Source organism: Sarcophilus harrisii, chromosome 6, assembly GCF_902635505.1.
Source record: "Sarcophilus harrisii chromosome 6, mSarHar1.11, whole genome shotgun sequence".
Taxonomy (NCBI): domain Eukaryota; kingdom Metazoa; phylum Chordata; class Mammalia; order Dasyuromorphia; family Dasyuridae; genus Sarcophilus; species Sarcophilus harrisii.
The window spans coordinates 201814094-201829383 of NC_045431.1; the positions used below are offsets into that span (position 1 = coordinate 201814094).

At 36.2% G+C, this 15290-nt stretch overlaps 1 protein-coding gene across 1 annotated transcript in view; it reads right to left on the bottom strand.

The window, feature by feature from the left end:
- Positions 1 to 11892: 11892 nt before the first annotated feature.
- The window catches only part of TMEM41B (transmembrane protein 41B), a 44883-nt gene continuing 41485 nt past the window's right edge, over positions 11893 to 15290 (bottom strand). The window contains exon 7 of the mRNA XM_023506251.2: positions 11893 to 14342. Within this exon, the coding sequence (XP_023362019.1) occupies positions 14173 to 14342 (170 nt within the window). The 3' untranslated portion in view covers positions 11893 to 14172. The remainder of the gene's footprint in view (positions 14343 to 15290) is intronic.

Genomic DNA, 15290 nt, shown 5'->3' on the forward strand with positions numbered 1-15290 from the left:
TAGAAACTGATCATATGGCATGGCTCAAAAATGGCCTCAGAATTATGATTTTATGTAATATTTAATTTGGAAAATCCATCAATTGTTATTTTCTCTTGAGTTCATGGAAACTAGCATTTCCCCTGAGAACAGATATTTGTTTTCAGATATCTACAAAAAAAATGGTAAAAGATTTTCATACAAGTATCTAAACTAGCAAACCAGCAAATTTATTATTTTATTTAACATGAAAAAAAGTACAAAGACTCATAACCAAAACAATCAAGAAAACTATTCTCTCTCTAGTGAACCTCATCTGCCTGTCTGGGACCTTCCTCAGTTCTTCATAATTTTTACTACAAAGAGATTGAGTTGTACCCTGCAAAGGAGAAAATATCTTGGGGTCAGCACTGACTAGTCTTTGATACCCAATCATGAGCCAACCTATCAATCAATCAATCAATCAATGATAATTGACAGTCAGAACCAGATCTTCCCTGGTTCTTTCCTTTATAACTAAATCCTACCAAAAAAAAAGAACAAAATTCATCAAAAGGTACTTATGAGACATTTAGGTTTGGATGAAATAAGAAGACAGAGAGATGAAATAACAGCCTAAATTTCACTTGGCCCAGGTTTTGGTTATCATATTTCTGCAATATGGGTCAACAATCCAAATCACTTTAAATGGAACAACAAATTTGTCTACCTTGAAGGTATAGCTAATGTACCCATTTTACAGGTGTCATTTCAAGATATGAGCTATAATTCTCCTATGACATATATATGTGATTCTGATTCTTCTCTTCTCCTTTGTTCTTTCTTCTTAGCTAACAGGTACTTCTCTTATGCCTACAATACAGAATTTATGGAACTTGTGACAAAAAAAATAATTGGATGTTACTCAAGTCTCTTGTCAATAACAGAAGAGGCAAATATATCTCTTATTTTATTTTTTTATTTTATAAGATGTATTTGATTTATTTATTTATAAGGTGTAAATGATGAGTATGAAGCAATCTAACCAATGTTATGTCAAGTTGTACAAATAATTTCTTAGGGGCAGCAAGGGGGTGCAGGGGATAGAGCACCAGCCCTGAAGTTGGAGGATCTGAGTTCAAATTTGATCTCAGACACTTAACACTTTCTGGCTGTGTGACCCTGGGCAAGTCACTTAACCCCAATTGCCTCAGCAAATAATTATTTGAAACTTGAAAAAAAAGAAACCCCAGTAGCTCCTCTATATTTGTATCTTTGGGTGCAGCTAGGTGGTGCAGTGAATAGAGCACTAGCCCTGAAAATCAGGAGGACCTGAGTTCAAATTTGACCTAGCTGTGTGACCAAGTCACTTAATCCCAATTGCCTCAGCAAAAAAAAAAAAAAAAAAAAAAAACAAAACCAGTATATTTGCATCTTTGATTTACTGATGCAGCAGTGATGCAGTGGGAAAGATTCAATTCAACAAAAATTTATTAATTTACTAGTTACATGTCAGGTCTTATGCTAGGGGTTTGAGATGCAAAGATTTAAAAATGGGTTTGCCCTCAAAGAATTTATAACCTACTGCAGGAAGAGAACATGTATACAGATAATTATTTTATTAGGAAGGGTAATACTCTTTAGTTTTGATTACCCATTACTCATTATTCATAGGCCAATTTCCATAGTCCCAGGGCGATCCAGAGGAGTGAGATGGATCATAATTCTGAGATGCTCCAACACGAAAAGGGATCGTCTCTAACTTCTCTGCAAGGGACAGGACCGCTGAGATGAGAATATACTAAAACTGGAATAAATCTCACTGCTACAAAGAGCCTTAGGACAGGATAAAATAAATATAAAAATACTTGGCATTCTCTTTCTGTTCCCATTTTGACTCAAAGCCCAGTGTTCTAGTTAACAACACATTCCCCACTTTCCTTTCATCTATAAGTCTGGGATTGGAAAGAAAATAGCAATCCTCTTTATGAACTATAGGTACGCACAAAGTTCCAAGAGGAAGTGAGTTTGACAGGAAGAACTTATATTTATTTTTGTATTTTCACACAGCATTTTGTTTTGTTTTTTCTTTCTTTTAAAATTTTAATAGCTTTTTATTTACAAGTTATATGCATGGGTAATTTTACAGCATTGACAATTGCCAACCTTTTGTTCCAACTTTTCCCCTCTTTCCCCCATCCCCTCCCCCCGATAGCAAGTTGACCAATACATGTTAAATATATTAGAGTATAAATTTAATACAAAATAACACAACAACATTTTTAAAGTCCTGTGATCACACACAAAGCTTAGTGAATTTGGGGGTACAGAGGGACGGCACTGGGAAATGAAATACATCCGTAGCAGCAGAGAAATGAATGGAAAATAGAAATTGTAAATTTTGTATTTTAATATTTGAGCAATATTTCATTTTCTGTGCTATACTAGGATTCCAAATAATATGAATTTTTTTTTAAAGTCAAGTATGAGTCATCCTCAAAAGATCTGTGATGTTGGAGGAAACGGTATTGGTATTTGCAGGCTTGAGTGCCCTCTCCAGGTGCCAGGGGACATTGCAGCCTGGGGGTTTTGTTTGTTTCGTTTGTTTAAGTGGTTAGCCTGCGAGCATGTGGAATGGGTGGACGACTTTTAAAAGCCCAGGCTGGAAGCACAAATAAAGTGCCGCCCCCTAATCGTTCCCAGGGCCCTCATCCCGAGCTGCATCTTGCCACTGTACCAAGTGGGACTGGTGACTTTGCACAGACCTCCCTCGCTTAAATCCAATTCACCTGAATGTCATGTCCTGATCCTCTTCAGAAATGCATTTTATTTTCTTAATCATTTTTTTCTTTTTGATTTGATTTTTTTGTGCAGCGATTGCATAAATATGTATGCATATATTATATTTAATATTCATAATATTAGCATATAATATATAAAATATAATAATAATTATTTTTTTTTTTACCATGTTTAACATATATTGGATTCCTTGCCATCTGGGGGGGGGAGGGAGGGGGGGAGGAAGTGTGTGGAGGGAATTGGAACACAAGGTTTTGCATGTGTTTATGTCAAAAAATTATCCATGCATATGTTTCGAAAATAAAAAAGCTTTAATTAAAAAAAGAAAAAAAAAAAGCAAATGGGAAAAAAATAACAAACAGCAACGACTCAAATTTTGCACGACTGCCGTGAAGGTAAAGGGGATAGTGATACACAGGAGCCGATCGCCACACCGTAAGTATTTATTTATTTACCACAGGTACATGTGGTATATGTGTTTATTACAAGCGTGTGGTTCAGAAATGGTGAGGGGTCACCATTTAATAAAAAAGCTGGAGAGATCTCTAGAAGCAAAGCAAAGTTTATTTTTTTTTTTTTTTTTTTTATTTAATAGCCTTTAATTTACAGGATATATACATGGGTAACTTTACAGCATTAACAATTGCCAAACCTCTTGTTCCAATTTTTCACCTCTTACCCCCCCCACCCCCTCCCCTAAATGGCAGGATGACCAGTAGATGTTAAATATATTAAAATATAACTTAGATACACAATAAGTATACATGACCAAAACATTATTTTGCAAAGCAAAGTTTATTATATATTCTCGCGAGAAGGGCATCCCACCCAACAATCAGGCAATCTAAGGGAGGATTGCCTCCTGTGGGCAGGGTTAACACTTTAATCCCTAACGCAAATACCCACTCCCACCATTGACCCTCATCCTCATTGGCTGAGGGTCTCACATTCTAAACGAGGGAACTACCCAAGAAATTGAACTTGACCAATAAGTACAGAGTTGCCCATATTTGACTGAAATAGGAAGAAAATGATGTCATAGGAGGATAGCAGGAAGGGGATTTAGGTATGCCTTTGACTCAATCTTCAAAGTCCTTCAGGCCTCTTCAGACTCTGAAGTAGAGGAAGCCTTACTGGATTTTCACATCTGTCTGAAAGATCTCACCTCATCACGTTCACATGTATGGAAGATCTGAAATCACAACAGTGACAAAGGAGCGATCTAGACAAAGTGCTCTAGAAAAATTTGGAGAGAATCCTTTTAGCCTACTCTAGAATCATACAGGAGTTAAGCAAGTTGCCAAGGGCCACACAACAGTCACTGTCTCAAGCCAGACTGGAACTCAGGCCTTTTTTTTAGATTAAATATGTACAATCTTTTTAAACACACTTATGTATTTATCATGTTGTGCAAGAAAAATCAGACCAAAAAATAAAAGTGAAAATACTAAATTTTGATCTACATTCAGACTCCATAATTCTTTCTCTGGTTGCAGAAGACATTTTCCATCCTAGATCTATTGGAATTGTCTTGGATTATTGTATTGCTGTAAAGAGCTAAGACAATCAAAGTTGATCATCACATAATCTTGTAGAATATAAAACATTACCATAAAAAGATTTTTTTTTGGTTAAAAAAAAAAAAAAGTAAAGACCTCATGGAACCTGAACTTGGCTTTAAAGGAAGGAGGGAACAAATTTCTAAGAATGGGAAACAGCATGTGCAGAACCAACAATTGGCACATCAAGATCAAAGAACAGATAATGATCCAATTTGGCCAGAGAGTATATAAAGGAGAATAATATGTAATAAGGTTAGAAAAGTAGATTAGAGAAAGAGTACAAAGGGCCTTAAATGTCTTTAATGCTATCAGCAATAAGGAATCACTGAAGATTTTCAGACAGTCAGAAACACTGTGCCATGATTCCAACAACATTTTGATCCTTTGTGAGAAAAAAATTTGTTTGGATCCTATTTCAATCAGTATTAATCAATTTGATATGATTTGCTCTGGGGCCTAGTATGCAGAACTTAAAATCACTGCTCCTTTAAAATGAGTTCTAAATCTAAATCATCTAGAATTTATAAAGAGCTGCAGAATATAAGTTCACTTGCTTAATCATAGAGGTCTCTATTCTTGTTTTTCCTTGTCACAGTGACCAAACCCAGTGTGGCAGAGGTGACTCAACTACATGGAAAGTCCTTTAATTTATTTTTGTATCTCGGGACTATTTTCTCTAGTCAGCAGGTTACCATCTTGTGATCAACTAGTAGGTAGAGATATTCCTTGCTTCACCCACTTTGGGACCCTGCTGACACATCATTTCTGCTTATGCATCATGTCAGCCAATAGGATTCTGCATTTTACCAAGATACCTCTTTGATATATTTAGTTATCACACACACACACATTCTGATTTTTTTAATATGATTAAATGGGAATGTATAAATTCTATATGTATAATCTACATCAGATTGCTTGCTGTTTTAGGGAGACAAGAGGGAAGGGAGGAAAAATTTGGAACTCAAAATCTTACAAAAATAAATGTTGAAACAAGATTATATAGTGACCAATTCTGATGGACATGGCTCTCTTCAACAATGAGATGATTCAGACCAGTTCCAAATGTTTAGTGATGGAATGCCATCTACACCCAGAGAGAACTGTGGGAACTGAGTTTGATTTGCAACATAGCATTTTCACTCTTTTTGTTATTTGTTTGCATTTTATTTTGCTTCTCATCTTGCTTCTCAAACTGTTTTCTGATTTGATTTGATTTTGCTTGTGCGGCAAGATAATTGTATAAATATGTATGCATATATTGGATTTAACATATATTTTTACACATATATTAGATTACTTGCCATTTAGGGGAGGGGATAGAAGTGTATGGGGGGGAATTGGAACACAAGATTTTGCAAGGACTAATGTTGAATAATAGTCCATGCATATATTTTGAAAAATAAAGCTTTAATAAAGAAAAAAATAAATGTTGAAAACTATCTTTACATGTAATTGGAAAAACAAAATACTATTGAGGAGAAAAGAAAAAAAAAGTGACTTTTTTTTCCCTTTAATATCCTGATCATATTTTACAGGTGGTTTGGGGTTTTTTTGGATAGTGAAGGGCTCACTGTACTTCATTTGTTTCCACCAACCTTCTATAATAATTCTTGCTCCTTTAGAAAAATGGATTTCCATTTTCCCTCCAGGTTTTTCTGAAATCATTCTGCTGACCATTTCTTCCAGAACAATAGTTTTCCATCACAATCATAAACCACAATTTGTTCAGTCATTCTCCAATTGATGGGCTTTGCCTCAATTTCCATTTCTTTGCCACCATGAAAGAGCCACTATATTTTGTACAAATAGATCCTTTCCCTTTTTTAAATTTAAAATTTCTTTGTAATACAGACCTAGTAGTAGTATTGCTAGATCAAAGGGAACGTACAATTTAATAGCCCTTTCAAAATAATTCCAAATTGCTCTCTGGAATAGTTGGATCAGTTCACAATTGCACCAACAGTGCATTAGCGTCCAAATTTTCCCACATCCCCTCCAACATCCATTATTTTCCTCTTGTCATATTAATCAATGTTAGGTGTGAGGTGGTACCTCAGAATTGTTTTAATGTACATTTTTTAATCACAAAACAGGATTTCACCGAATAAAAAGAACAATTTGACAGCTGAGTGGAGGATGAAATGAAGTGGGGAAAAATTTGAGACCAACCCTTGTTGTTTATTGCAATAGTGCACATGTGAAGTGATGAGTCCTGCATCAGGATAGTGACAGAAAAAGGGGAGTAAGAGATTTTACAAAGGATGCGACAAGGAAGGAAAGAGTAAGGAGTAAAGAATGACAATTAGGATGCAAGCTTGGGTAACTTGGAGAATGATGGCAGGTGGTGCCGTAGTGCACACAGTGCTACATCTAGTATCTGGAAGTTTTCCAGTTCAAAATTTGACCAAGCCACTTAACCCTATTTGCCTCAGTTTCCCCATCTGTAAAATGGTCTGGAGAAGGAAATGGCAAACCCTTCTAATCTACCAAGAAAACCTTGAATGAATCAGAGTCAGACACAACTCAACAACAGTAATAGGGAAATTAAGAAGAGGGGGAGGGCTTTGGGGGGAAAAGAGAATGAGTTCATTTTTGGACATGTTGGGCTTAAGATATCTAAGGGATATTCCTGAAATACAACAGGTATTTGGAGATATAAGAATGAATATCAAATAAAAGAGAGAGGAGAACCCACATGTGTAAAAGTGTTTGTGGCAGCCCTCTTTGTAGTGGAAAAGAACTGGAAACTGAGTGGATGCTCATCAGTTGGGGAATGGCTGATTAAGTTATGGTATATGAATGTTGTGGAATATTATTATTCTATAGAAAATGATGAGCAATATGATTTCAGAGAGGTCTGGAGAGACTTAAACGAACTGATGCTAAGTGAAGTGGGTAGAACCAAGAGATCACTGTATATAGCAACAAGATCATGCGTTGATCAATTCTAATGGGTATGGCTCTTTTCAATAATGAGGTGATTGAAGACAATACACTTGTGATAGAAAATGTCATCCACATCCAGAAAGAGAACTATGTGGATCACAGTATTTTCACTTTTTTGTTGTTTTCTTGTGCTATTTTCTTTTTTTCTTCCCTTTTGATTTGATTTTTCTTGTGCAGCATAACAAATATATAAATATATTTAGAAGAATTGCACGTTTAACCTATATTGGATGACTTGTTGTCTTGAAGAAAGAGGAGGTGAGGAGGGAGAAAAATTTGAGCACAAGGTTTTGCAGGGGTGAATGTTAAAAACTATCTTTGCATGTAATTTTGGGGGAAAAAAGTACTATTTAAAAAGAATCAATATTAGGGGACAAGATTTATATCTGAGAATGATTCATATCATTGATAATTGAATCTTGGGAGATGGTGTCATCAAATGAAATAGTACAGAAAACAGAAGAGAGCCCAGGACAGGGGCTTGGAGGACATCCACAGTTAATAGGTTGAAGGATACAGAAAAAGATTAGAAAGGAGAGGTAAAACAGGCAGAAGAAAACTAGAAAATAGCTTTACAAAAACCTAGAGACAAAAGTACCCCAAAAGAGGATGACTGACAGGCTGCAGAAAGGCCAAAGATGAAGAGTAAAAAAATTAAGCAATTAAGAGATCATCAACAATCCTGGAAGGAGCAGTTTGTTGAATGATGAGGCAGACACCAGACTGACAGAGATGTAAGAAGAGAATTAAAAGAAAAGGAAATGGAGACATGGCCTTTTCTAGTTTAGACATGAAAAGGAGCGTTAAGGTAGTGAGAATGAGGAAGATATGGACATATTTATAGGCAGTAGGGACAAGACAACAAATGGGAAAAGTGATGATTAGTTAAGACTAGGGATGATAGAGAAATATGCTAAAAAAAAAAAAAAAAAAAAAAAAGGGAGGATGGAATGGGATATGTACATGTAGAGGGGTTTGGTTTGCCAATAAGTAAGAAGCGCCATCTTCTCATAGAGACAGCATGAAAGGGTGGGGAAGCAACAGGGATATGAGATAAAGAGGAAAGAAGAGGGAGCTTTTGGCAAATGTCCCTTTTTTTCCCCAAGGTGAAACATGAGTCAAGATTGTCAGGTGAGTGAGGGAGAGGATCATGGCAGATGTGGGGAGGGAGGACAGAGAAGTTTGAAAAAGTTATTGCAAGGTGAATAATGAATTGATTGTTGTGTCCAGTTCTTTATGACCCCATGTGAGGTTTTCTTGGGAAACATACTAGAGGGGTTCACCGTTTCCTTCCCCAGTGGAGTAAGGCAGAGATTAGGTGACTTGCCTGGGGTCATACAGCTTGCATCTGAGGCCAGATGTGAACTCACATCTTCCAGGTCCAGGGCTCTCTCCACTGGGCCACATAGCTGCCCCCCTAATAATTAGGGAGGTGCAAAAGATTGCCTTGCCACAGGGAAGGCATAGCGGAGACTTAGATAACAAATTTGTCGCGAATAAATAATCTGGTTTCCTGATTTCCTCCAGCTTCACTGGGCAGCATGAGTATAGGGAGTGAAGAAGCAGATGGCAGAAATAATTAAAGGTAAAGTCTGTCAAGGCAAGATTGGCAAGAGAATAAAGGGGAACGGGAGGTTCCAGAGAGCGTAGCCAGCCAGTGCAGGGCTGGTGGCCTGGGGAAAACTGAGGACTGGAGGTAAATGCTGAGGATAAAGAACCAGGCAGAGATGAAATGAATTGTGTTAAGATTAGGGAATTTCAAAGTTCATTAACATGGAAGTGGAATATTTATGAGTGACAGCAAGATCAAGAATATGACCTCTCTGTTAAGCTAAGTCCACTGAAGTCAGAGGTTCTAGTGTGTGAAAGGCCATTGTTGTGTCTAAGGCCCCTAGTATGATGGTAGGAATTGGGTTAGGAAGAACCAGGGGCCCAACTCACAGAAGAAGGGAGAGGAACCTAGAGTCTGACAGATAACTACCAGAATCTCGAGTGATAAATACTAACTGAATGAAGCTGAAGAGAGGCCTCTGCATGCCGACGGCAGCGAAATGACAAGGAGTATCCCAATTCCACGACCAGGCCCGGTAAATGCAGGGATGATCCGAAAGGGTGCCCAGTGCTGGAAAGGGTGCCAGGTCTCAGTGAGCACCAAGGGTTAAAGGAGAAGGGTAAAGGCTCTAGATGAAAGATCCCAGTGGAAGGCGTGGGTAGCTTTAAAGTGGGAGCTGGGAGGATTACTTGGGAGGGCACAAGTATATCTGAAGAGCAGCAGTAGGGCTGGGAAGAGGGATGGGGAGGAGTGCGACAGCATATTAATTGAGGTATAAATTTAGGTTAAGTTATCATCATCTCTCAAAGTTAAACCTAGCGTGGAGATATAAGGCAATGGTAGAAGGTGGAATTATGGACGATAGATTACTGTGATTTGTGTATGTATTGTTTTCTACTGAAACTATCTCTTGAAGACAAAAATGAGTGAAATCAGAGTGCTGGTGGATGATAATGTCACTGAAGACAACAAAGCTATGATCTCAGAAGTCTGCACTATGAAGTGCAGTTAAATGACATGACTAGGTCACAAAGGAAGTGGCATTTGAACCCAAGCCACCCAATTCCTAATCTAGCACTCCTCCTGCTCTATGACAAAGCCTTCTAGAGGGCTGTGCACAGTTGTTAGCATCCTATTTTTAGCAATATATCTAGGATGCCTGGGAAGATGAGGGCTCTGAAAACCACAAAGGAATGAATGAATGGAGGATTTGTTAAGCATTTGGCTTGTGCAAAGAAAGCACTGTACTGAGTGTGGGAGATAAAAATATAAAAGACAGCTCCTGCTCACAAGGTGGTCACACTGTGATAAGCAAAGACATTCATGTAAGGTTTCAGGGGCAAGTCAGAAGGAAAATCCTGTGGTCATTAGGGTTTAGGAGCAAAGCAGATGAGAATGCCTCTTCTTTCATGTCGTTTTCATTAATACCATATCAGTTTCTGATGTTGAACTATTTGACAGCATTAAAGACTTTGAAAACAAAAACTTTCTTTTTTGGGTCCTCAATAGATGTGGATATAGCACCTGTAGGAGCCACATCATATGAGAAATTGATAAAAAACAAAACTCAAGACAAGTGGAATTGAGCTAAGAGTTAATGTGAGGAAAAAAAATAAATTATTCTTTTTAAAGCCTATCCATTCAGAGAGTACAGCAATACAAGGAAGCTGGATTTTGGTTATAGAACTTTTTAACAATGAGAATGAGAATGATCAGTCTCAACTCAAAATCCTAAAATAATTTGATCCTATCATGTCTTAGACAGGAATTAATTCTTCATATCCCAAAAACATCTACTTAAGTGCAAAGCAAGGGACATCAAACCACAGTGGAAGAAGAAGGGATCTTGGAGTCAAAAAGACCTAACATGTCAGAAAAGAAAATAACAAATGTTAGAGGTAATATGGAAAAATAGAGACATTAAGGCACTGCTGGTGAAGTTGTGAACTGGTCTACCCATTTTGGAGAACAATTTGAAATCATGCCCAAAGGGTTATAAATCTGTGCATACTTTGACTCAGCAATAGTACTACTTACTAGGTCTGTTTTCCAAAGACACTGAAGGAAAAAGAAAATTGTATATATTAAAAATATATATATGTACTTTAATATATTTAATATATATGGGACTACCTGCCATCTAGAGAAGGGGGTGGAGGCAAGGAGGGGAAAAGTTGAAACCAAGGTTTTTATAAGGGTCAATGCTGAATAATTACCCATGCATATGTTTTGTACATATAAAGCTATAATTAAATATATTTATATATCAACTCTGTTTTATGGTGGCAGAGTACTAGAAATTAAGGGAATGCCCTTCAAAAGAAGGCTGAACTATGATAGCATAAGGGGAAATGACAGGGGGAATGCATTCAGAGAAAAATCTGGTAAGAACTATGTAAGTTGATTCAAGATGAACAGAACTGGGAGAACAAGTTGCAACTGTGAAAAACTTAGCCACTCATCATTGTTTGGATGAAAAATGTTACCTCCAAAGAGAGAACTAATCGACTTTAAGCATTGATTAAAGCATATTTTTTTCTTTATCTTACAAAAATAGGCTATGCAAAAATACATTTATATGACTTCATATTAAAATTGGTATTGTATTTCTTGTCTTCTCAATGAGTGGGCAAGGAGTAGAGAGAGAGAGAATTTAGAACTGAAAATAAAAATTTTTAAATTAAAAGAAAAATTAAACACCCTGGTTCAAAGTCCAAAAGGATCCATATTAGCTGCATGTTCTGGACAAATCATTTAGCCTCTTAGTACTCCCTAAGCCTTTAAGTACAGAGAATTTTCTTGATCTATTGGTAGATGTAGTTCTGTCACTCAAATTTCTATAAAGAAACAAAATAAGAGATCTAAACCAAAATGCAAAACACTGTGCTGGCTAGCAGGACAGGCTACGAAAATAAGACACAAATCTCTCTACCCTTACAGAGAGTATCCAGTTGAAGCAATAAAAATATATACAACTAAGTATTATTATGGAATAACTCACACTTACTTACTCCCCACAACTCCATAAGGTCATTCTCCCTGTAAATTAAAATCCATACGCAACAAAAGTGATGTTTCGTAAGTGTTTTATTCCCATCACAGTTTAGCTTACACCGAGTATCTTAAAAATATTGTACATAAAACATAATACAACAATTCTAAAGACAGTCTACTTTGCCAAGTGAATGCAATCTCACATGGTAAGTTATTGTCTCATCCTCCTACCAACTTTGTTCACCTTCCCGTTTGTTTCATGGCAGCTATCTCCATCCAAAGGATTTAAACTTGTGCCAATTGGAACTTATCAATTTGGGGCATTAGAAAAAGTTTTCCAGGAATATCACATTTGTGAAGGGGCTTTTGCATGTATGTTACTGTCTGTATTTTCCCCCAGTAAAACATGCTCAAGGATTCCTTCCTAGCAGCCATCAAAAAGGAATCTAAAACTATTGGTTTGAAGTCAATGACATTCTCAGGAAGAAAAAACATTAAACTGAAAATAGCAATCATATTTATCTACTATTCAAAGGTCAAAAGTAGAGGGGAGCAATTAAACAGTCAGTAATGATGACACAAAAACTCTGAAAAGTTAACAGGAGGGCTTCAGGTGACAAGCTCAATAATGTGAAGCTTCATTGCTCTGCTGAGTCCAAGCTCATAAATTATAATTCAAGTTCATATTTTGAAGTAAAAATTTACTCTTGTCATATTTTTTAAATTAGTACTACTCTGTCCATAAAGTATGTTTGAGATAGTTTTATGTAAAAATACTCAAACCTTTATTGTATGCTCTAAGAGCAATAGGAAAGGAAGCTTTTTCTATGAACAAAATTAAATGAGATCACATAAAAACAATGAGACATGTACATGTTAATATATTTTCTGCATATTTACAATAAATTCATTTGTTAATACTGTGACAGAAAAAGTAATAGATTGATCCACATTATATTATAGAAAACAGATTTTAAAGATGACCACATCTTTCTAAATTAAAAATAATAATACAGGGTTTCTCTGGTTTCTAGAAGACCCTTTATGTAATGACAAACTTCTGGGAAAACAAAACTGACAAAATCTTGCAGAATGGCAAAGCCCAGAATCAGAGGCACTGCAAACAAGCAGCAAGCAGTGAATAGTTTTTCCAGTGCTACCTAATTAGGGTTATTAACATTTAAGAGACAGTGTTCTTTTTTATTTGTTGGCTTAAGACAACATAAAGCACTCAATTTGAAAACTGCTTGATCTAAAGCAGTCACAAACAAAAAGCTACCAAAAAACATAGCTTTATAAGTATAACATGCACTAAAAAGTATAATTATATAACATACTTTATCAGACTAATAAATTAAGGATGAAAATTCTGTAACTATTTGTCTAACCACTTTATTATATTTACCAGTGAAGATGTGTACTGGCACTAAGTTTTTGTCCCTAAAAAATTCAAAGCAGTGCAATTTTTCTACCCCCTCCAGACTGTATTTGGAGAGATGCTTGGGAACCCCCTTTTGAATTTTCAAAAAGGCATAGCATTCTAAAATATTATTTGGACAGAAATTATTGCCATTAATTTTGATCATCCTAACATACAGGCACAACTGAAATACTGGCAAAACTAGTTTAAAGAGAACAAAACAAAATGAGGTCAGGATGTTAAATTTCAGACAAATTCATGATAAAAATTTAAAACAACAAAAATCAAACCCCACAAAAGTAGAAAAACTTGATATCCTAAGCGAATTTCTCAATCTTCCAAGGGTTTGTATTTAAACAAATTCATCAAACAAATCTAAGAGGGAAAAAATAAGAACTATAGCATGTGAGTCTAATTTTCCCGGTTGATGCTCCATTAAAAAAAAAAAAAAAAGCTGATCTCAGCTGGAATATTAACACTTGTTTTCCAGCAAGTACTGTTGCATATTCATTAAGCTAATACTTGGGGAAGAGAAGGAGAGAGAGAAGGGAGAAGGGAAAATCAACAGCCCCAATTACCAAGTCAGAGATAAGTGTACCCAGGTCCTGGATTACAATAGCTAGCTTAGCTTGATGGTTTTTAATGAAGAATTCTCTGCAACATGCCATTAATACTCGTCTGTACTTACTGCCTAGGGTTCATTTAGAAGTTAATGTTTTCCTATCCACCAACAGCAAGCAAATATTTTAATGTCCTTTTCCAATCCTATTTTACTTCCTCTTCTTCCTTGCCACTTTAGAATGCCTTACACCCCAGTTGTTTGACAGGAAAATGTTCTCTTTTTCCATTGGTGAAGAGATGATTTCAAAACAGAAAAATGCAGAATTGCAGATCCTGAGATGAAAATATAGGGAAATTAAAACCAAAGTGTTTTGTTACTCAAACTTTTGTTTCAGTTTTTTCTGGAAGATAGCTGGCAGAATAGAGACAACTGCTAAAATCATCAGGACAAATACTGAGTTCCAGGAAACAGCTTCTCCTGCTGTTGTAAGCTGGTACAGTGTTGTTCCTGCTTTGATTGCTACAAAAGATGGAGGTGCAACACCTAGAACAAAACACAAAACAAAAGGATCAAGACAGGTTTTTTCCAGTTTTAAGAATGGTATACTGCTTCTCAGTTTTGAAAGGTAATTCATAAAAGACAGAGGGCAAAATCGCTCCTTTACACTTTGCTGAAAAGTGAATTACTTTAAATTGATGAATCAAAACATTAATAATAGTTGAGCAACTTAGTATGGATTGTTTCCCCTCAATGGGTCTCAGACAGGGAGGTGGGCCCAAAAGATTTCTAAAATTCCCCAATTTCAGAAATGCCTACTATACTCTATTGTATATAATAGATACCAATTCCCTTTTTGGAATTTTAGTCAATAATGTTTAATATGATTGTACGTATATGACATCTATCAAATCACCTGCCATCTTGGGGAGGGGGAAGGGAAGGAAAGGGAGGGAAGGAGAAAAAACACAGAAATCAAAAATAAATGTTGAAAGCTCTTTCTCAAGCTCTCTCTATATATATTTATATATACACGTATATATAAAGAAAATGATTAAGTTACCATTAAGGGGAAAAAAGAATTTTAGTCAAAAGCTTAAAACAGAGACAAGACCAGGAGAGCTGGGTTTTTTCTCCATAATTATTAATAAAAATGGAAAAGCCTACTTTTCATCAATTTCTCTGTTAGGAATTAAAACAATTTTAGCAACCTAGAAAGAACCTGCCACTCTAGAGAAGGGACTGAATGAAGGGTGGCCATCTTTCACTTAGGATCAGGATTAGCCACGTTTTGAGATTTATCATCATCACCAGAGTCATGGGGGTGGTGAAGAAAGGATGGAGGGAAGAATCACAGTAGAGCTCAAAGACAATCTATCAAATGGCAGATTTGCAAGGATTAACCAATTTGGTAAGATCCAAAAACTTGAATGCTCATTTTGATATCTCAGTATTTTCATGGAAATCTGAAAAACAGATTTAACCAGAAAGAAC